This window comes from Dendropsophus ebraccatus, chromosome 12 (assembly GCF_027789765.1).
Source record: "Dendropsophus ebraccatus isolate aDenEbr1 chromosome 12, aDenEbr1.pat, whole genome shotgun sequence".
Lineage (NCBI taxonomy): Eukaryota > Metazoa > Chordata > Amphibia > Anura > Hylidae > Dendropsophus > Dendropsophus ebraccatus.
Window position 1 is genome coordinate 53,032,563 of NC_091465.1, and position 24,203 is coordinate 53,056,765.

General features: G+C 43.9%; 1 protein-coding gene across 4 annotated transcripts in view; it reads left to right on the plus strand.

Annotated features, from left to right (window-relative positions):
* Positions 1-24,203, plus strand: part of KMT2A (lysine methyltransferase 2A) — a 132,810-nt gene that overhangs the window by 14,873 nt on the left and 93,734 nt on the right. For all 4 annotated transcript variants that reach the window (XM_069948485.1, XM_069948487.1, XM_069948489.1 and 1 more), the window contains exons 2-7: positions 11,333-11,399; positions 12,048-14,632; positions 16,516-16,693; positions 22,134-22,368; positions 23,487-23,551; positions 23,662-24,060. In XM_069948485.1, the coding sequence (XP_069804586.1) occupies positions 11,333-11,399; positions 12,048-14,632; positions 16,516-16,693; positions 22,134-22,368; positions 23,487-23,551; positions 23,662-24,060 (3,529 nt within the window). The remainder of the gene's footprint in view (positions 1-11,332; positions 11,400-12,047; positions 14,633-16,515; positions 16,694-22,133; positions 22,369-23,486; positions 23,552-23,661; positions 24,061-24,203) is intronic.

Genomic DNA, 24,203 nt, shown 5'->3' on the forward strand with positions numbered 1-24,203 from the left:
CACTAGCTCTTATATAAATAAACTTCTGCATTACACTGCATAATCAAGTGTCTAGTCCACCACTTATTTTTTTGATTAATTTTTCATCCATTGAACACTGAAGAAAAACACACAATCTTCTCCCAGAGAGAAAACACCACACTGAGGACAGAGGTTACAGCTACACTTCTTATGTCTTCTCCTCCTCCTCCTCCTCCTCTATATTACACAGGATATGTTCATATTACACTGCTGCTCATATACAGTCATCCAGCATCCAGGAAGAGACCAGCGCAGATCTCCCCCCACACAATGGACTCTTCCAGCTCAGAAACAAACTGCCAAATAGCGACTGACAACTTTTCTCAGACCACCCTTATCTAATAGGGCCAGTGTCCTATTACTGATATATTCCCCGACCACCCTTATGTAATAGTGTCCTATTAGAATGTTGCTCATAATGTATATTCATGAGCAAAACTTGTAAAATTCATATCAAAATTCAATTCTACATCTTTAAAAGCTTTTTTTAAAGCTGGAGTTGGTACATTTTTTTCCGGGTCCAGCCAAAGCTAGCTCCGACTCCACAGCCCTGCCTGCAAATTCACTGATTACCCACTTAGGGTCCATTTACACAGAAAGATTATCTAACAGATTATCTGCCAAAGTTTTGAAGCCAAAGCCAGGAACGGAATATAAACTGGGAACAGGTCATAAAGGAAAGCCTGAGATTTTTCCTTTTTTAAATCCATTCCTGGCTTTGGCTTTAAATCTTTGGCAGATAATCTGTCAGATAATCTTTCTGTGTAAATGGACCCTTAGGACCTATAGCAATCACCAAAGACATTTGGCATTTGTGCTCTAAGAGAATCCATCTGGCATCTGAATCATCCCCACTCAACTTTTTTCTGTAACACCCTCTCCTACCTGATACTTAGGGCCCTATTCCACCGGACGATTATAGTTCAGATTATTGTTAAATCGGTCGAATCTAAACGATAATCATTCGGTTGAAATGCAGTTAACGATTAATGACCGAACGAGAAATCGTTGATCACTTTATAAGACCTGGACCTATTTTTATCATTGCTCGTTTGCAAATCGTTCGCAAATCATTCGCATTGAATAAGACATTGTTCGGTTGTTTGCAATAGATACGAACGCAATAGCGAATATATAGCGAAGCAAAAACTATCGCAATTAAGATCATAAATAACGATTATCGTTCCATGGAAATGAGTGAACGTTTTCAGGTCTTTCGCAATAGCGGTCGTTTGAGATCGTTAATCGTTAACGATTATGCAAACGATAATCGTCCGGTGGAATAGGGCCCTTAGACAAGTGTGGTGACTGAACCCTAGCAAGCCGAAAAGCTCTTTAATGGTAATGTGTCACAAGAAAATGACTTATTTTTTAATAAATGTTTTATGTTAAACATTTAAGAATTTTTTTATTTTTTTTCCTAGTTTTCCATTTTCCTATCTATATTAAAATAATCCTGAGATCTTGCAGTTTTTATTCTCACAGCTGGGTCTAAAACTAAGGGCCCTATTACACCAACAGATTTGACGACAGGTTATCTGCCAAAGATTTGAAGCCAAACCCAGGAACAGACTATAAACAGAGAACGGGTCATAAAGGAAAGACTGTATTTCTCCTCTTTTTTTCAAATCCATTCCTGGGTTTGGCTTCAAATCTTTGGCAGATAATCTGTCATCAGATCTGTTGGTGTAATAGGGCCTAAAGCTGAGACTTCCTGTTGTGTCTGTGGTGATAAGAGGAGGCTGCTGTAAAGCAGGGCTGTGGAGTCTGTAAGCTGCAGCTCTGACTCCTGCTTCATAAATGGCCTGTCAGATACCAGGGGAGTTATTTATCACACTGGCTCAGCAGCTTCTCCCTAATGTCCTACATGATCCTGGGGCGACTTCTGAGGGAACGAGCAAAGATATAAAGCAGATTCTCCTGTGTGTGCAGTGAATGCAGCCAGCCTCCATGTCTTCAACTACTCACAACTAGACTAGATGGACCAGGTGGTCTTTTCCTGCTGACAAACTTATATGTTTCTAACTAAATATTCACCATACACACAGAAACACTGGTAACAATGCCAGATACCTGTAATATAGAGGTCAGCCATAATGATATAGAGAGGGGTCACACATCGTGATATAGAGGGGTCACTGTGGGCGTGGGGGTATGCCATAGAGCGTGCGCACACACACAGCCTGCTGCAGCCATAGCGCGCGCGCGCACACACACACAGCCTGCTGCAGCCATAGCGCGCGCGCGCGCGCACACACACACACACACACACACACACACACACACACACACACACACACACACACACACACACACACACACACACACACACACACACACACACACACACCTGCAGCCATGGAACACTGAAGAAAAACACCACACTGAGGACAGAGGTTACTGCTACACTACTTATGGCTTCTCCTCCTCCTCTGTATTACACAGGATGTCTTTACATTACAACTTTTCCCTGACCACCCTTATCTAATAGGACAAGTGTCCTATTAGAATGTTGCTCATAATGTATATTGATGAGCAAAACTTATAAAATTCATATCAAAACTCAATCAAATTGTGCTATAAAATTTTTAAAGCTGGAGTCGGTAGATATTTTCCGACTCCAGCCAAAGCTAGTTCCGACTCCACGACTCCGAATCCACAGCCCTGCTGTAACGTGATCTGTACAGCATTGCAGTGACATATGACACAGGTAGATACAGGAGACAATAGCAGCTCCCTGTGGAATGAACTTTTCAAAGGTCACAGAGTAAACTTCAAGGGAACCTGTCACCCCTCGTACCGCTTCTGGATCCGGTCGGGTCACGGAAATATCAGCCGCTGCAGCCCGGTTCGCACGCTAAGAGATGAGTCCAACGCTCATGGAGAATAACTGAGCGCTGGACTCGCCGTCATTCTCTATGAGCGTTGGACTCATCTCTCAGCGCGCGCACCAGGCTGCAGCGGCTGATATCTCTGTGACCCGACCGGATCCAGAAGCCGGACCCGGCGGGATCAGGTGAGTATAGGGGGCTGTAGCGGGGGGTCGGGAGCCTGTCACCCCGGCATGGGGGGTGACAGGTTCCCTTTAATGTTTCAAAATCGTCTCAATGGAACAGACTGTCTATTCTGGTCCATGAGTCTTGCTATAAAGCATGTTGCTAAATGCTGTTAAGAACAGTCCAAGCAATATGGCAGCCTCCATAACAATGTACAAAAAGTGAAATAAAAAAATAGAAAATAGAAACAGATTAGAATAAAGAAACAATCTGATTCTAATCAGTAAAAGATAATTTAGGTGACACATGCCCTTAAATGACTTTCGGACTAAGGCTCCGTTCACACGGAGAAAAACTGGCGGCCAGCCTCCCTGTCTTAGTGAGTCTATAGGAGGCTTGCGCGCCTCCTTTCCGCGCTGAAGAATGGACATGTTCATTCTTCAGCGTGGGGAGAGGAGGCGAGTAAGCCTCCCATAGACTGTTATTATGACAGAAAGGATGGCGGGATTCTGCAGCGGAGAATTTCGCCAGTTTTGCTCCGTGAACGGAGCCTAAGGGTGGCAGAATTTATTTGTTTTTATTTTACTCCCCCTCTCCTATTTTTACTTGCTCCTCCAGTAGCCATGGGGTGCACTGCTGACACCATGGGTCCAAGGTAGCTGTGACAACCTACCAGGACTTTCAGTCTGCTGTCCATGCTGTTGATAGTGGTACGATGAATATTTTTGTGAAGCCCCAAACCGCAATGTTCCGCCAATCTGGTGGCCCCCTGGAACTGTTTCTTCTGTCACCCTGCTTCTGCCTATGAACTACTATTCCCAGCATCACTTGCTATGCATGTCTCTGCTTTTAAGCAATAAAAAAAATTGACAGTGATAGAGCAACCGGTCTAAACACCACACACTGTGACCGGAACAAGCAAACACATTCAATGAACCCGCCCTCTCCGCATAATCCCTGCCCACAGCTCCCTCTGCATGCTGTGTGTTTGCACAGTTAACAGTGAATGCTGTTTACCGTGCAAAGTAACTTGCCAGAGTTCTGCTATAGGCAGAAAGCCAGCAAAGGGCTAGTGTGCAGAATCGAAGCTCTGCTTAGGCCACTGACGATCCCATAACCATAATGTTAGTGGTGGGCTGCGTTGGCATCCTAGAGCAAATCCTGCCCGTTACAGAGGACATGAGATCCCCGACTTTGGAAAGTGGGAATGCCATTACCATTTGTAACATATGCATGATAACGGTACAGTCTTTATTACATTGTTTTTGAAAGCTGTCAAGCTGACATTTTACAATTCTTATTGAGAAATAACAATTTTCAACGGAATACTCCTGTAGGGTACAAACCCACACACCGTATAAACAGCAGATACGCAACAAATACGCAGCAAATACGCAGCAGATTTGTTGGTACAGATTTGATGCTGTGTTCAGTTATTTAGATATAATCTGCTGCGTATTTGCTGCGTGTTTGCTGCGTATCGCAGCAGTAAATACGCTGCTTATACAGTGTGTGGGTTTATACCCGTAAGTAGAAGAATACAATGGTTTACAATTTCTTTATCGAAACAATTTATTGAAACAAAAGCCAATAATAATGGTGGGTATGCCCCAACATGAAATGTTAATGCTTGTCATGTTCTCTTATGCATCAATTACAGCTTTAGGCTATGTTCACACGCTGTATAAACAGTGGCTGTTGTTTGGCATTCAAAGCAACGGACATTATTTTTGAGTATCAAACAATGACATGATTGATATTTTGACGGCCGTTGTTTGCATTAACTTCAATGCAACACATTTTTCTATGACGAATGGCCGTTGTTTTAATTTAAAACAGCCGTTCTTGCAATAAATTTGCTGTGTGAACGTAGCCTTAAAATGATGCTTGGTGGTGGTGTTTGTGTGGGCTGGAGACTGGGGTACCTTAAAATTGAGTGGCACTTTCTTCAGACTTGAATCCCATAAAACAGTCATGTCAAACTCTGGCCCGCAGTGCCTTTTATTTTTGGCCCGCTGAGCTTTTCCATTGCTGTATTAAATCTGGCCCGCCTGACGTTGCTGCAGATTATATTATGGGTGGTCCGGACAGCCGCTCGGACTTGCTACTATATAACAGACTATTTGGGGAGAGCTGACTACTTTATAAGACTATGGCAGAGAGCTGGCTATTATATAAAACTATGGGGGAGGGGTGGTATTGTATAAGACTATATTTTAGGGACTGGCTACTATATAAGACACTATTGGAAGGGCTGGCTACTATGTAGGTCTCTAATGGTAGGCCTGGCTAGTATGTGGGGCACTTTTGGGGGAGCTACTACATGGGGCACAATTATGGGATTACCTACTGCTTGAGGGATATAATGGGTAACTACCAGGAGGGGACACCCCTGCCATAGAAAACCTATGGATTCATCTGAGTTGCTATGTAGAAGCCCGGAACTTTGTACCCCAGAACCCCAATGACCCGAGGGGCGCCCTTCAAGAAGAAGTACATAAAGTTCTTTAGTCCTCAAAACCACAACAGTCCTATCTTACCAGTTGGAATGATTACATGTGCAGGTCGTAGTCATATACTGATCTGGCCAAGATTTGAACAATAATAGATTAATTTAGTTTAATATAATCATAAAAAGCGCATGATATAGATATTCATCAAAGAAAAAGTATAAAAACGCATTCATAGAATTATCATCAAAATGGGGATTGACACATGGGACATTAAATGGATGCACATATGAATTAAACTTCAATACACAAATATATGTCAGGAATAAATAAATAAATAAATAAATAAAAAAAAATAAAAAGTAGAAAAGTAGAAAAATCAAAATCTCAAAATCAAATAAAAAAAAGTCTCTTTTAAAATGAGCGATACCGCTGGGTGCCGGCCGGTTGCAAGATAGTATTACTTATGCCTTTGATTGTAAGCCACTAGTTCCACTCTAGTTGCAATTCAGTTTAGAGGCTGACCTCGGACTTGTAGTCCTTCCAGGTACATATCAAGACTCGGACTGGTGGTCTTTCTAGATACCACCAGTCCGAGTCTTGATATGTACCTGGAAGGACTACAAGTCCGAGGTCAGCCTCTAAACTGAATTGCAACTAGAGTGGAACTAGTGGCTTACAATCAAAGGCATAAGTAATACTATCTTGCAACCGGCCGGCACCCAGCGGTTATCGCTCATTTTAAAAGAGACTTTTTTTGATTTGATTTTGATTTTTTGATTTTGATTTTTCTACTTTTTATTTATATATGTATATATTTTTTTTTAATTTATTTATTTATTCCTGACATATATTTGTGTATTGAAGTTTAATTCATATGTGCATCCATTTAATGTCCAATGTGTCAATCCCCATTTTGATGATAATTCTATGAATGCGTTTTTATACTTTTTCTTTGATGAATATATCATGCGCTTTTTATGATTTATATTAAATTAAATTAATCTATTATTGTTCAAATCTTGGCCAGATCAGTATATGACTACGACCTGCACATGTAATCATTCCAACTGGTAAGATAGGACTGTTGTGGTTTTGAGGACTAAAGAACTTTATGTACTTCTGTTTTCCCCACTCGCTCATTTCTAGGTAAGGGCATTTTTAGTTTAACCTCGACCTATACAGCGGTAATTGTGAGCTGCACCAATATATTACTCTCTCTAGCCCTTCAAGAAGAGTTGGATGCCATGCCTTAGCAGACAATAAGTTGACTTGTGAACAGCATTAGGCATTGTTGCCAGGCTGTAATTCATGCTCAAGGGCACACAACAAGTTATTGAACCTTTTGACATTTTTTGTTGGGTTATATGGGCTTTTGTTTCAATAACCTGTTGGATATAGGGAAATCACCACTGCATGCTTCTACTAAAATGTTCTACTTTCATGATATAATGCCACTGTAGCGTGAACTTTTTTACATTTTCTATAAATCCCAAACATGTTGTCCTCAATTTTTTTTTATTTTTTTAAAGTGTGGTTTATCAGGAGACAGTAGGAAAAAAATGTATAATGATTATGCCATACCCTGGAGTTCATGTCAGTTGTCCCAGGACTGACCTAGACATCTGACACTTAAGGCCCTATTCCACGGAACTTTTTTGAACGATTATCGCACGAAAATATGGGGTTGGTCTTATATTCCCCTGTATTTGATTTGCTGCGATTCTGATTGCAATGAAAAGGTATTGTGAAATGCATCTTTCCCTCGGGGGCCACGCTCTTTATCTTTTTAGAGATCTTTTGTGCACTGTGATGTAGTTGTGGACGTTGGGATTTTTTGGATTAGCAGTCTGTTTTTGGCCTTGTGTTTTTGGGGAACATGTAATACTAGCTAATTGTTTTGGTTACCTGTCAAATTGGTTTACATCAGCATATGACCCGATCAGTTTGAAATCCATTCTGCTGCCTGAAGTTCAGTTATCCATGGATACGACTACGTTCTACGTCCCACCTTGGCTACTCGTGGGCATTATTGGTTGTGTTGGTTGTGTATTTGTGTAAGGCAGGGGTCCCCAAACTACGGCCCGTGGGCCCTCGCCGCACTTCACACCGCTGCCTATCCCTGCCCTTGCCCCACATCCACGCCGGCGTCATTGCCGGGCCCCTCGCACTCTTAGAATCCCTCAGGTCAGTCGCCGGAGGGATCCCCCAGCAGGTGCAGCAACGTCATCACTGCCCCTACCGGAGGATCCCTCAGAGATCATTTCCAGGTTACATCCGGGGCGGGGGGGTCGGTGGTCCATGTGGCGCCGAGGAGGCATCTCACACTGCTCCGGGATCTGCGGTCCGTTGCACCGCCCTCTGGGGGGGGGGGAGGGAGATGTTCAACGGACCGCAGATCCCGGAGCAGTGTGAGATGTCTGCCCTGCCGCCTGCCTCCTCGGCGCCGCACGGACTACCGACCCCCCCCGCCCCGCATGTAACCTTGGAAATGATCTCTGAGAGATCCTCCGGCAGGGGCAGTGATGACGTCGCTGCACCTGCTGGGGGATCCCTCCTGCAACTGACTGGCTGAATAGGGGAGGCCAGGAGAGATGAAGACAGTATTGGGTGAGTATTATTATTATAATTTTTTTTTTTTTTGTAGCAATGCAGTGGTACATTATAAGTATATGGGGGACATTGCAGGGGGACATTATTAGTATATGGGGGTACAGCAGGGAATCCTACATACAGGGGGTAACCCACATACCTGCTTGAGTGCTGCTTGAGGGGGTGAAGGTGAAGTGGGGGGAGTTGAAAGTGGGGTGAGGGGACTGGTTGAGGGGGTGAAGGGGGAGTTTGGGGGGCTGGTTGAAGGGGTGAAGGGAGAGTAAGGGGGCTGGTTGAGGGTATGAAGGGGGAGTGAGGGGGGGTTGAATGGGGGCTGGCAAGGGGTGGAAAGAAAGATGCTTTTACTTTGGGGGGGGGGGGGTTGTGGCATTTTGCACTGGAATTTTATTATAGTTTGTTTTTTTATAGTCCGGCCCTCCGATGGTCTTAGGGACAGTGAACTGGCCCCCTGTGAAAGTTTGGGGACCCCTGGTGTAAGGCATCTTTATTTTCTCACATCTTAGAGGTTCAGTGTATTTAAAAGATTGAGAATAAAGGTTTTGGTTTTTTGTGCTGAGTATACTCCTGATTATATATACCATCCGACAGACCTGTACCTATACTGCTCATCTAATTTACCATAGGAAACTGGAAGTGTGGATATCTGCATATCTGTGCTGTCAGTTTCCCTTTAATGTTTCTTGAAATAATGGGCGGAATAGAGGTTGCCAAATCCAAAAATAAACCTCCTGACAGCAGTTCTAGGCTGTGGATCCTGCAGGCGGAGCTGGGACTTCCTAGAAATCCTTATGTAATACTTGGCTCGACTGAACACTTATCTAACCTCTGGCGCTTGTTACGCCACACAGGACAACTCTATCACTTGCTTACACTTCAAGTGGGATTAGGTCTCTGCATATGTTCTGGTGGTGTTCATGCTGCAAATATGTCCTTAAATTAAAACATTCCTTGCTTTTGGACACTACTGAAAGTTGTGCTAGGGGTTTGAAGGTTTTTTTCAGCCTTAAGGCTATGCTCACACATAACTTTAATTAGCGCTATTTTTCTTTGAATTGCATTTTTTAACCGATTATGGCAAAGTTGCAGCAAAAATTGCGCTATTTTACGGCGACTGCACATGTTACAGCAAAATAGCTATAATGTTAATTAAACACTTTGGGGGAGATTTATCAAACATGGTTTAAAGTAGCAACCAATCAGATTCCACTTTTCTTTACTCACAGACTTTTTGGAAAATAAAAGGTGGAATCTGGTTGCTAGGGGAAACTGAGCCAGTTTCTCTTTACACCATGTTTGATAAATCTCCCCCTATATGTGAACATAGCCTAAAGGGTTCCTGTTATAACTTTCTAAATCAGCAGGGGATGTGAAATAAAGCATATTTGCAATTTACATTAATTTTTATTACCTTGTTTAGATGGGGACTAAAACATTCACGCCCTAGGCCTGCAATCGTCTCTCTGGTATTCCTCCTCACCTGGTAACGTCCCAATTTATTGTTTGAGATGTTATGAGCTGAAGCGTTGCAGATGCAATGACGCTGCCTGACTCTTTGCTCTAAGCTGCCTTGTCATTGCATCTGCGCCGTCCAGCTGTCGTCGCTGGAGAGGAGGGAGGCATGGAGAAAGACCGGGGAGGCGCTGCAGGCCTAGGACATCGGCGTTCATTAAGTAGTGAAAATAACGTGTTAGAAGTTTTCCACAGGTCGGACAATTAGCTGTGCTGTGCTTTTAAGTCTGAGTACAGACATATATGTTTTGGAAATAATCCTAATGTAGTCACTAGCTGACTACATTCGGCAATTTAGGTCATTGGGACTTGTGTCTGTCTGTGCACGTATAGGTCAGCATCCCTTTTTGATAGTTTGCCTAAGTACTGTATATGTGCCATGGGAGGCACAAATGTACTGTGGGCCCAGAAAAAGTAGGAATACCTCCTAAGATGCCTCTTTTAAAAGGCCATGCATTTTGTGCAAAATTTAAATTAAGTTCTGGGGTGAAAGCATTTATTTTTAATAAGCTCAAGGTATTGATTTAAAATAGCATATTATCAATTTCTGCAGCCCATTGCTTGCTTTACCTCCCATTACTTTGTCTCCAACAACCACCCCACAGGTTTCGGCTTCTGGTACAGTAGTTGTATGAGTGTTTATCCACTCAGTGTCTATCTGTAAATTACAAAATATATGCCTTGGGTTGTCCTATTTATATTCCTGTGTGCAGTGAAAAAAACTGGCACACTAAGCAGTGATGTAGTATGAGCAAAAAAGTTTTTCCCAGTGCCCTACTGACCTACAAAGACACCGCTCATGGCAGATTTTGCCATCAGTCTAGCGTGTATGAGGCCATCCTGAACCTTCTGTGGCTTAACCCTTCCCTCCCCATAGAGCAGTGCTTCTCAAACCTTTTCTACTGTAGCCTCACCATAAAAATTTCCAGAAAATAATGCTGAGGATCAAGGTAAGGAAATTACCTTAATTCTCCAGTGCCCTTTGCGCCATGGGAACAGAAGGTTGAAGTCGTCTATTAACCTGCTGTTAGTTTCCCTCTAAAGGGGTACTCCAGCCATGTGAAACATAATAAACATGCCATTCTTACCTTACCACGCTCCCACGGGGTTATCCAGGGGTGTGTTCGGGTCCACCGCTGAATGCTCCCACCACCAATTCTGAGACGTGCTTGTCTCAGCAGTGACAGCCTGCTTAGTCAATCACGGTCACGCTTCAGTCAGTGATTGGCTAAGCGGGCAGTCAGTGCAGAGACAAGCCTGTTATGGATGTGGCGGTTCAGAGGAGGACCCAAAGGCACCGCAGGAGAATACGGAGGAGCATGGTGAGACAAGAAACATGTTTATTATTAATTTACATGGCTGGAGTACCCTTTTAGTTTGTGCGTTCTCATAGGACTGGTGTTAGCCCAGTTCTTCAAACTAAGCAAAATTTAACAATGTGTGGAAGAAAGATGTGTGTGTGCTCTACCTTGTTATATATGGAATATAACGGAGTGAGTAACGAGCGCACTACCTGGCTTGCACCTCTGTGGCCAGCAAGTTAAATGTAAAAGAGTGGTAGGCTCTCGAGGAAGTTTGTTGAGAACCTACCACTCATTTACATTTTAAAGTTTAACAATGACACCTCCAACTGTATACTAGAAGCAAAGGACCTAATTGTTGTTGGAGGTACAATGTTAATCGTAGGATCTACAAAGATAGGGATGGCATGCAAAATTGTTAAGTTGTCTCTTTTGTTTGCAGGAGGATCAGTTTCTAGGATTTGGCCCGGATGAAGTTAGAACTCGTAACCCCACAAAATTTCCCTCTGGTAATTATTATGTATGCATGACAATTCTGTCAGTTGTATGAGCTTAATGTCTTCAGGATTTCTACAAGATGCAATTCACTTGTGGTGAAAATGCTGCAGATTTTGCCTGAAAATATTCACAGGTAAAATTGTCAGGAGCAGAAAAATGTGTGAAATTTTTACAAAACTCATTCATATACTGTGGCTTTCTTTTTGCTTTTAAATGAGAAGATGCTGAATTTATTAAAGGGGTTATCCAGTGCTACAAAAACATGGCCACTTTTCCCCTACTCTTGTCTCCAGTTCAGGCGTGGTTTGCAATTAAGCTCCATTTACTTCAATGGATCTGAGTTTGAAACCCCACCCAATCTGGAGACGAGAGGGGGCCATGGTATTTGTAGCGCTGGCCATGGATTTTTGTAGTGCTTGATAACCCCTTTAAGGAGCTAGGGAAGCTTTTGACTGCTGTTAAAGTATCCGGAGTGAAATCTATGGGAAATCTGCAGCAAAATGCACATTTAACAGTAAAAGTACAACTGTCTTTTGATTATTTTTTCAGACTTGTAACTTTTTTTTATTGTTATCATGGTCTGTTTAATCTTATTACTCCTTCATAATTAGTTTTTTTTTTTTGCACCTTTTAAAGATGTATTTTGTTCCTGCATTTAGATCAGTCAACCCCAAGGAAACCTCGTGGTCGGCCGCGCAGCAGTCTATCCAGGAGCTCTGATGCATCCTCTGCACCTGCAGAAAACCATAGCCCAGTGAGAAACAAACAAGATCTCAGGCCAACAGACAAAGTAAAACCAGAGAGTAAACCAGAAGAGAAAAGAAGGGGAAGACCACCTGCACATGGGAATGTCAAATTCAAGTTAACACAGGACAAACGTGATGTATCAGAATTTGTTAAGCCTTCTCGGGAAGAAAAAACTAAGCGGAGAAAGCAGTCTGCTGCATTCCAGCATGCTGCCAAAATAAAGAAACTCAGAACAGTCAAACTGTCTCCACTAAAACCCAAATTCAAAGGGGACAAACTGCAGATTGGTCGGAAAAGTGCTGTTCAGATTGTCAAGAGGCGTGGTCGACCTCCGTCATCAGAAAGGTTTAAAACTCCACCTGGGATCATTTTAAGGCAGGCCCAAGGAGATAAATCACAAAGAGGTCGCAAAGAGGATACCCATCAGACTCTAAAGGATGAAGCCAGAGTTTCTGTGCGACAAAGTCCACGTAGGATTAAACCTGTAAGGATAATTCCCACCTCCAAAAGAACTGATACAACCATTGCAAAGCAGCTACTGCAAAAGGCCAAAAAGGGGGCACAGAAAAAGATGGAACTAGAAGCAGCAAAATTGCAAGGACGTAAAGGAGGCACACAGCTGAAAAATATAAGGCAGTTCATTATGCCTGTTGTTAGTACTATCTCTTCCCGGATTATAAAGACTCCAAGAAGGTTTATAGAAGATGAAGATTATGAGCCACCTATCAAGATTGCTCGGCTGGAGACTGCTCCAAATGGACGTTTCAGTGCAGTATCTTGTGAATCTAGTGAGAAGTCAAGCGCAGCGTCCCAGCAGTCTTCACAAGCTACATCAGATGAGTCCCGCTCTAGCAGTCCCAGTGTAGACACCTCAACAGAGTCTCAAGCATCAGAGGAGATGCCTGCTGTAACAGGCACTCAAGAATGTCTTACAGAGATACCCCTGACCACCTCTCAATCTGTTCCAGAAAACAGTGGAGGTGGAGTAAGGAGTCGTCGGATTCCTAACTGCAATAGAAGTTTTAATTCCAGACAAACAAAAAAGATATCTCCACCATCTCTTCAACAATCCTCTGCATCTCCACCACTACTTAGTCCACCTGCACCTCTTCAGTCCCCATCAGCCCTTTCAGAACACTCAACATGGGTGATTCCACCAACTATTCCGATAGCTACATCCTTTCTTTCTGCTTCACGCTTGCATGAGAAAAGAAGGTCAATCCTTAGGGAACCAACTTTCCGCTGGACCTCCAGACTAGAATCTCAGTACTTTTCCTCTGCTAAATATGCCAAAGAGGGCCTCATTCGGAAACCGATATTTGACAATTTCAGGCCTCCACCGCTGACAGCAGAGGATGTAGGACTGGCTTCTGCTTCTGGGTTTAGCTCTGCTTCTGTTGTAGCTCCTGGAAGACTGTTTTCTCCATTACATGCTGCTGGAAGGTTTGATGTACCTAAGCGAAGCTCCATACTGCGTGCACCCAGATTTACCCCCAGTGAAGCACACTCCCGTATATTTGAGTCAGTGACTCTTCCATCATCTGTTGGGCGCTCTGGTGGGGCATCTTCCATTATGAGAATGGCCTCTCATAAAAGGAAGAGGAGAATCTTCAGTCCCATCCGCAGTTCTGTATCTAGATCACCATCTCACTCCATGAAAACACGGAGTCGGAGGGAAAACAACAATGTGGCAGCGTCCCTCATACCTCAGTCATCCACCTCACTTGCAGGCATCTCTGTTAGTCCTCTTACCGCTAGTGCCTTAAACCCAAGTTTTTCTTTCTCTTCTACGTCAATTACTCCAGCACCTGGGGATTCTGCTGAAAAAAATCAGAAATCAAGGAAGCAAGCCAGCACTCCAGGTGAGCACTTCTCATCCTCTTCCAACAGCTCTCCTGCTCTTTTCCCTTTATTCCCCTCTAGTCCCCAGATAGACAGAGGGAGAAGTAAAAGCAGAGTAGCTGAGGAGACACCGAAAGAAAGGGAAACTGAACGATGTAGAGAAAAGGAGAGAGAGAAAGAAAATTCACATGACTCAAGAAAGGATAAACGTAAGAAGGGTTCAGATGCTGTAAACAAAGGCTGTAAAGAGAAGAGCGATGGTGAGGCACTTAGCCCTGCTACACCCATGAAACTCCTTTCAAAGAAAAGAACAGCGATTCCAGAGCCCTCTTTAGCAACAAATTCTCCCGTCTTACCTGGAGTGCTGGTTTCAGCCAAGAATAAGGTACCCAAGAAAGGCCGTAGCGTTTCTGAGAAGCACGATTTGGAAACTGGTGACAAATCTCCACCAACAGAGCCCCATACGGCTGTCGCAATCGAACCTGTGAATCCTGTTAAAGCCTCCACCACAGCTATCAGCTCCATGTTGGACCAAGCTAACAAATTTCTTGCCTCCGAAAAGCATGTAGCTAGTCTCCTAAGAACAGCCAAAAGTCAGTTGCAAAGTATAGAGAAAAATAAACTCCGAAAACAAGGAGAGCAACCAAAAGCACAGGTTAGTGACTACAGGATAAGCATATGCATTTATAAGACATTGCGTGGTTATAGGTTGCCGCATCTATTGTGTTGCACTGGGCAGAGAGGCTAAATTGACACTAAAATTAAGGAAATGGGTGGATTGCAGGATTTAGGAAAAACATTCAGTTTTAAAGGGGAAAATTATAGTTTAAAGCAAATCTGTCAGCTGTCTGTATTCCACACTGTTAGATCAAGGACAGACATGGTACCTTTCATATATCCAGCTGAGCTTCAATATTGTAGAAAAATGCTTTTAGTTATGGTGCGTTTACACAGAGATTTATCTGACAGATTTTTTAACCCAAAGCCAGAAATGGATTTCAAAAGAGAAATCTCAGTCTTTCCTTTATGACCTGTTCCCTGTTTATAGTCTGTTCCTGGCTTTGGCTTTAAAGATGTGTCAGATAAATCTCTCTGTTAATGCACCTTAAGGGTGCCTTCACACAGGACGGATCCGCCGCGAGATCCGCTGTGGATCTCTGCCCTGTAAAGTCTATGGGCAGACATACTTGCAGTGGGATGTACATCCTGCTGCGAGTATGTCGGGAGACAGCCCCGTTAACCCCCGGCCGGTGCTTATACATTACCTGCTCCGCGATCCGGCTTGCTTCGGGGGTTCCCCGGTGGCACGTCCTGCTCAGCCAGTCAGCAAGTTTTGCAGCTAGATCAGCTACGAGGTAAGGTACTGGCAGGTTCCTGTTCACCCGCCCCCTTAATCGGCTCCCGCTGTCTGTATACATTACCTGTCTCCTTGCTGCATGGGGTCCTAGCTTCCTGCTCTGCCGCCCAGCCAATCCGTGGGTTGCCCAGCCGCAGCAACTGATTGGCTGGGCGGGAGAGCAGGATGCCTGGACCCCGTGCAGCAAGGAGACAGGTAATTTATACAGACAACGGGAGCCAGCGGCGCGGGCGGCCGAACAGTCCGAAGAGGGTCAGTGTGGGGTCGGTGGCTGCTGCAGTGAGATGCACGGTGGGAAGGTGGGCAGTCCGGAGAGATGCGGCGCGGGCGGACTCCAGCAGCCGTGACCTTCCTCCGTCCCGCTCCAAGCCACACACACCTATGTGTTGGGGTGAGAGGAGAAGAGCTATGTGCACTCCTGCCCCAGTTACCCCCATCCCCCCACAGTCACCCACTAGTCCCCCTCATTCATTCCCAGCTGCTCCAGTCCCCCTCAGTCACCGAGCAATTTCTGTTTATTTAGCAAAAAAAAAAAAAAATAGAGATTGTCCAAATTTTTTTTAAAATAGAGATTTTATTTTTTGGCCATATCGCCCAGCCCTATTGCAGAGTATGAATTCTTGTCTAATTCTCAAATGGTCACTTAGGATGTCACTTGGGATGTCACTTGAGATGGTATAGGCAAAAGACCATTGGTCAAAAGACTTGTAGAACTCTATAGGATCCCTGTTTTTCACTGATTCCATGGATGCCACATGATGGTTATGTGTATTTTGTCTTGGCAGTAGAATGAAATGACTTTACAATACCGCAACATTTGAGAGCTTTGTTTGTCTTATAGGGGTACTACGGGCTATGTGGCTTTTTTGCCTATGGCCGGGGAGGAGTTGGATTGGGGCAATAATGTCCCCTTATCTCCCCGGTTCCAGCACCATGTCCCAGATCGCGTGGCTCCTGTCCGCGCTGCTTCCTGGTCTCTGCAGGGACACGACGCTGGAAAGCCCCCCAGACCGGAGTACCCCTTTAATAATAGATTCACTTCTTGAATCCTGCAATCCAACCATTCCTTTATTTTAGTGAAGCAATTTTTCTCCCTGTAATGGGACAATTGGCACCTGCCTTATAAGGTTTTGGAAAGCTTATAACTGTTGTGTGTGGGTTTTCTATGGTTTTTGTTTCAGGGCCAGGAGAGCGATTCATCTGAGACCTCTCTGCGTGGGCCCAGAATCAAACATGTCTGCAGAAGAGCTGCTGTGGCGCTGGGACGTAAGAGGGCAGTGTTTCCAGATGACATGCCCACTCTGAGTGCCTTACCTTGGGAAGAGAGAGAAAAGGTCCTGTCTTCCATGGGGAATGATGGTGAGTCTTTCTCTGTTAAAAGGAACAATGTTGGCTGGATGAGCCATACTTTTATGCTTATAATGTGTCAACTGCACACGACTCTAGAAAGGTTATGCTAATTAAGCTATCTTTTATTTATCTCTCAAGGCAAAAAAGGTTCAGCTACATGCACATCTTACATTGGTTAATTCACTTTCACATGTTAGTATACCCCATAAGGGACATTTCGATAATTCTGACCTTTCTTAACTGGGTATATAGCTGCGGTGCACACTGAAGAAAGGTAAGAGTATTACATGTGTGTACTGAGTGTGGAGAGTACTGGTCCTGTGATGGCACCGAACCATCACAGGACCAGTACTCTCCACACGCAGACAATACTCTCTATCAAGCAGTCTCTTATCTATATTCATTGTGCACTGCGAATATATACCCGGTTGAGAAAGGTCAGAATGACCGAAAAGTCCAATCTGAGGGGAATTAACCTATATAATATGTGCATGTACCGGAACCTTTTTTGCCTTGAAAGAGAAATAAAGGATGGCTTAATTAGCATAACCTTTCCCAATAATTTTATGCTTAGTGAGGTCTGACCTCTGGGACCCACTGATCATGAGAATGAAGTGCTGCTTTAGTGTTTCTATTGCTCCATAGTTTTTACTCAGCACATTGGCTCTAGACCCACGCTTCTCAAACTGTGAGGCGCGCCTCACTGGTGAGGCGCAGCTTACAGTCTGGTGAGGCGCAGGGTCCCTGTCTGTGCCGGATATCGGCACCCAGCCGGGACTCCGGGATTTTTGACCCGCTGACAGCTCAGTCTCCGGGCAGTAGCTATCATTGCCTGACTCAAGCAGTGAAAGGCTTATTCAGCCGAAACGTCGCGCACTGGTGTGTCATTAAATACGTTTTTTCAACTTTATCCCTGGACGTGCTGTCTCCTACTTCATTGCTGGATTTTTCACCACCCTGGGCCAGGGTGGAGAGACGGGCACCCACTTCAACTATACTGGGTTTGTGCTGTTGTACAACTTTTTGCTTCCTATCATTGCCTGAGGCGCCTACCTCCTCCCCTGGCCCTCCAGTGTGCAAGGAGTAGCCTGTACATACACTCCAGGCTCCTGGCTTGGCACAGCCTCCTCTCTGCTATAGTGAAAGTTCAGAGCAGCCTGGGGAGGAGCAGGACGGGATGCTGGAGGTTGGGGGACGGGAGGAGCTCATCATCCAGATCAGTGGCCAGGGCTGTTTCTAGTACCGGGGGCGCTGACAGCTAGGGGGCGCCCTCCCACATCTCACTCAGTAGCAGTGGCAGACATATTGTCTGTGCAACAGCAGTGGGCATAGACTCCAGTGCGCCCCCACATGCAGCACCCGGCTCCTGGGAGGGTCCTTCTGTGTCCTAGAAGCTGGCTGCCTTATCCTGTGTCCTGTGGCTGCTTTGAAGAGGAGAGTGGAGGCAGCAGGGACGTCCGTGGTGGCTCTGCTAATAACTCTGCACACAGCCAGCAGCCTGGCAGTGAGAGCGTCTCCTCCACCAACTACAGCATGACAGCCCCTGTGTAAGTCCTGCTCTTATCTTACTACAGCTCATCTGGGTGGGGGGGTCACTAGAAAGACAGCAGTGTCAGGGTCTGATGTGAGTGGGGAGTGGGAGGGGTGGATGGTCAGCTTCTCTAGTTTCTCCTCATCAGTCACTTGTATTTATTGCTGAAAGTGTAACCCTTACAATGCCTTCCCATGAATTCATTACCTGGGCAGGCAATGTAAGGGTTACACCTGTCTCTTTGCTGCAATAAGTAAGGCTGGGTTCACACTGCGTTTTTGCAATCCAATCCGTTTTTTTCATCTGTTTTTTGCAAAAAAATGGATGAAAAAAACGAATGCATTTGTGTGCATCCGTTTTTCCATTGACTTCCATTGTAAAAAAAAGGATCAAAAGAGAGCTGTTTTTTTTGACGGACACAAAAACGTAGCTGACACTACTTTTATGTCCGTTAAGAAAACCGGATCTGTTTTTTTTTTTTTTTTACAATGGAAGTCAATGGAAAAACGGACTAAAAAAACGGATTGCAAAAACGCAGTGTGAACCTAGCCTTATGGTGCGTTTACACAGACAGATTTATCTGACAGATTTTTGAAGCCAAAACCAGGAACAGTATAAACAGAGAACAGGCCATAAAGGAAAGACTGAGATTTCTCCTCTTTTCAATTCCATTCCTGGTTTTGGCTTCCAAAATTGGTCAGATAAATCTCTGTGTAAACGCACCATAAGTGTCTGATAAGGAGAAACTGAGGGAGCCAAAGAAGTGATAGATATTCAGGGTACAGGGCTCATATTAGTATAGTAAGAGAAGATATTCCTAGTACAGGACCTAATATTAGTATAGTAAGAGAAGTGATAGTCACAGTACAGGACGTATATTAGTATAGTGCCCCTTCTACATGGCCCATTATGCAGTCATATGCAGCCGGGCTGCTGTATTAGTGGTACAGCCATTTACATACATTATCAGCCACACATCCCCTGTATATACAACAGATAATAATTTTATATGGCCGCTGAAAAGATCCAGTCAGCATTTGCTCACCTGACAGCTGATATTGCCATAGCAGAATAAGCACTCTAAGGGCTTATTCCCACATCCTGTAAATTACGGGCCCTACGAACAGGGAAGCCCTATGATGGACCTTTCCCCTGCCCGGCATTATGTATCAACATCGTGCCAGGAGTGGGGAATCTATTTGAATTACACAGCCGCTCGGCTCTGTGTCATGCTCCATTATAGGCCTTCCTTGTCCATATCGTTAGCAATTTATGGGATGCTGGCATAAGCCCTTAGGAATACTCATTTATGATAATGACACTTCTCTTATGGTGTGTTTATACAGAGAGATTTATCTGACAGATTTTTGAAGCCAAAGCCAGGAACAGACCATAACAGAAAACAGGTCATACAGGAAAGACTGAGATTGCTCCTCTTCTCACATCGATTCCTGGCTTTGGCTTCAATAATTTGTCAGATAAATCTTTCTGTGTAAACACACCATATGTAAATTCAGCGAGACCTGCACTTCTGTAGATTTCTGCCATGATTTACACCTGTTTGCAGGTAAAGCATCATAAATCACTGCACTTGAGACCCTCCAACAGCTGCAAACACTACAACTCCCATCATTTACTGACAGTCCACAGACACCTCAAGGTGTTGTCCCCTCACAAACTACAACTCCCAGCATACCCTGAGAGCTTCATAAGTGCAGAAGAATTGTAGTTGTTTTTCACAAGGGAGCTGTGGTCACACATACAGATCAGTCCTGGTTCCTTCTGTAAGTGTCCCCCAGCATAAGCCTTCCCAGGAGTCCAGGACACATGGTCCTGATAGAGGCGCTCTAGGTCCTACCTGGATCTCACACCTCACATCGTAATTGATAGCTGATAACTATTGATAACGGTGCTTTGGGGGGGGGACTTTTTTTCACCCTGTTGCAAAAATGGCCTAGAAAATGCCCCGTCTGTGGCTAATGGTGTACGCAATGCTGCAGGGCAGAGATCAGGGCAAAGGGCTGTGGGTGTGATGTGCTGCAAGGAGGTTGATATGTCTGAGAACAATGTTCTGCAGAGGAATGCCCCATGGGCTAATAGGTTGCAGGTCACTACATAAGTGAGGTGCAATAGGCTGCAGTGCTGAGGTAAAATAGCATGCTCTTCTGGGTGAAATAGGCTGCAGTGCTGGGGTAGAATAGGATGTTGTTCTGGGTGGAATAGGCTGCAGTACAATAGGATGGTCTGGGTGGAATAGGCTGCAGTGCTGGGGTACAATAGGATGTTATTTTGGGTGGAATAGGCTGCAGTACAATAGGATGCTGTTCTGGGTGGAATAGGCTGCAAGGCAGTACATGGTAAGGTGCAACAGGCTGCAGTGCTGGGTGGAATAGGCTGCAAGGCAGTACATGGTAAAGTGCAATGAGCTGCAGTGCTGGGTGCAAGGCATTACCTCCTTATAATGATAATAGACCAAATGGCAAAGTGTTGGGTTGCTGCTCAGTGGGGCTATATGGAGGACACAGCAGGAGACATTTTATTGTATAAAGAGCACAGCAGCGGGCATTATTATTGTATGAGGGTCACAGTCGGGGCATTATTACTATATGGGGAAAAGCAGGGGATCTTACGCACAGGGGGCAACCCACATACCTAATCTGGGGGATCTAACTTTGCAGGGCACTAGTGGGTTTATTAACTGTTTGTGGGACACTAGTGGGGGAATTTACTATTTGTAAGGCACTATTGAAGGTATTAACTACTAAGGGTTAAGAGTAGAATCATGCTGCCAGGTGGGTTATGGAGAAAGAAATGCTGCACTGTGGGGCTGGTATACAGGTGGAGCAGTATGTATTTTCTGCACTGTGCTGGTGGTTTACTAAAGGTGAACCAACATTTATTTCTGCACTTTGATGTTGTTTTGACGCTGCTCTGGGATATTATGAGCATTACATGGCGGTATCTGGTGCTTCATAGTAGTATGTGTTTATTGGTGAGGCCTGAGCATCAACCTGGATCACCGGGTGAGGCCAGAGACCAAAAAGTTTGAGAACTGCTCTAGACCACTCTACTGTTCCAAGAACAACACACACCTCCACTCAAATGAAGCGATCCCGCTGCAATTCACCATTCAGTCTGTGATGGTCTGGGAACACCGCTGTGCAGCGAAGAGCTCAAAAGGGGGTGTGGTGCTAAAGTAGTGCTTTGTCCGCTTCATTTTCAAGGATGTCCCAGAGTTCATACCTCCACCATTTGCAAAGTGATGGCCTATGCCATCTACAATTAGGTAGGAATACACTTTTATACTATACTACATTATGAAGCATGAGTCCTATTGCTTTTACTTTTTACAAAGTGTCTTGTGTATAAGATGATTGAAAGTGTCACTGTTGTTATAACTTTCAAAATCTAAATCAACAGTATATAAAGCAAGTTTGCAATATACAGTAATTTTTGTTCTTATCCTGTAAAACAAAGCTTAACTTACCAGAAATCCAGGTCCAGTCTCCTGAAGGCAGATTTTCTGACTTGTGCTGGTTGAGAAAAACAGACTAAATACAGGAACTCCGGCAAGTACAGAGAGTCACGGCTCAATGTGTCAATCAATCATATGACTGCCTTCTCTCTGTGAGCACTCAGATAGCCTGGGATACACATGACTTCCTGTTTTATGACGGTTTCCTGCTTTTTTGAGAAAAAACTGTCAGAAAACAAGAAGTGACGTTTTTTCCTTGACAACTTAAAAAAAAAAGGCTAAATTGCTAACTTGCTTTATATGACATCGACTGTTGATTTAGATATTTAAAGTTATAAAGACAGTGACACTTTAAGAAATACCTTTTTTTGTTTCATTAAAAAGGAGAGCGTCCTGATTTCTGGTGCCCTCCTAACCGCATCTCTGCTTCTTTTTATGTGCAGACAAGTCCTCTATAGCTGGCTCAGAGGATGCTGATCCACCAGCTCCACCCCTTAAACCCATTAAACAAATCACTCGCAACAAAACTCCACAGGAGCCTCCGGTAAAGAAGGGCAGACGATCACGCCGCTGTGGCCAGTGTCCAGGCTGCCAGGTGCCTGATGACTGTGGTGTATGCACAAATTGCCTTGACAAGCCAAAGTTTGGAGGACGTAACATCAAAAAACAGTGCTGCAAGTAAGAATGTTTTGTGAAAAGTCTATTACTAAAAGTTTATATGGTATAAGGTATTAGAATGTCAGCACAACTCTGTTAAATATTTAGGGAAGGGGAGGTATGGGATCTGATTTTCAAGAAGATAAGTGGTAAAATTTTTTATCAAATTGAAATATGTGAATGTGTTTTTAAGTGCTGTGTGAATAGCATCAAAGATTATAAGCTCTAGATCATGTCTTGAATAATGAACACATGCTTGTATAAAGTTGACCTCGGTGTTGAGCTGAGATGGTGAGGTGTTCAGGTTGAGCAATGTTCTCCGAACCAAAACGCTCGCCATTTCACTCCCCACAGCTGCACAAATTAGATGCAGTTATAGGGAGTCCTAGAAAACATGTATATGGCCATAGGCTGAGAACATTGTTGAACAGTTCCCTGAACAGGTCGCCCTCTTCGCTCAACACTACTTACAGTAAATTCATGGGACAGAGTAGTGCTTTGACCTCTTGAATCTTCCAGTAACCTTATAGCAGATAGGGTGAGACTCCTCTTGATGACCAAGAGACCATAAATGCATAACATGAATAGAATTTTACAGCTACATCTGCCACGGACAAACACATGCAATGTTGTATTTGTTGAAATAATAAAAGTCCTGTTTTTGCTTGCAAGTTCATATTTATAAATTGAAAACTGGAAAACTCTTAAAACTTAAAGGGGTACTCCAGCAATTTATTTTTAAATTAGCTGGTTTCAGGAAGTGCCAGAGACTTTTATTTACTACTATTAAAAAAATATTGAGTTTCCAATACCTATCAGCTGCTGTATGTCCTGTAGGAAGTGGTGTATTCTATCCAGTCTGACACAATACTTTCTGCTTCTACCTCTTTCCTTAACTGAAATTGCCCAGAGCAGTAGCAAATCTCCATAGAAAACCTGTCTTGCTCTCTAGAGTAGAAAGAAAACACCACTTCTGGTAGGACAGCAGCAGCTGATGGGTACTAGAAGACAATAGATTTTTTTTAAAGAAGTAAATAATTTTTTTTTCTTTGCTTGAAGTACCCCTTTAAGAGCTGCTTATTTATTTATTTTTTTCATTTCATTTCTTCTTTCATTTTATTTCTTTTTCATTTCTCAAGGATGCGAAAGTGCCAGAATTTGCAGTGGATGCCCTCAAAAGCATATTTACAGAAGCAAGCAAAGGGTACGTTGACACCACTGATTTATCTTCTACGCTTGTGTTCCTTTTTTTTTTTTCTTCAAAAAATTTCTATATGTAGTGGCAGTAAAGATGGTTATTTTATTTTATAACAGCAAAAAGAAAAGAGAAGAAAACCAAAATGGCTGAAAAGAAAGAGGTTGCAATTGTGAAGCCTACCACAGAATCTTTTTCCAAGACTGTTGTAGTGCCAGAAACAATTACTGCATCTCCTGTCAGAGAGGAGCCTCTCCTTACTCCACCACCAAAAAAGAATGATCCTCCAAGTAAGGGTGTAGAGGAGAAACCTGAGGAGGAGAGCCAACCTTCACTGACCAATGAGGATAAGCCGCCTCCTACTGTACGAAAAGTCACAAAGCAGCTTTACCCACAGCTCCCTGTCAATCAAGTACCATGCCAAACTAGTCCACCACCAACACCCTCTCGCAAAGAAGCCCCAAGATTGCCATCTACTGATCTGAGGAAGAAACAAACACTTGTCCTTCCAGACACAGGTGAGATTAATTTACTGTCTGTGCTTTATTGAAGCTGAATTATAACTTATTTCTCAACTTTGAGCTGTAGAGAATCACTTTATGGCAATGTGTCTCTATGCTCCTTCCTGGTTAGCTGACTTCATGTGGACAATTCTGTGACT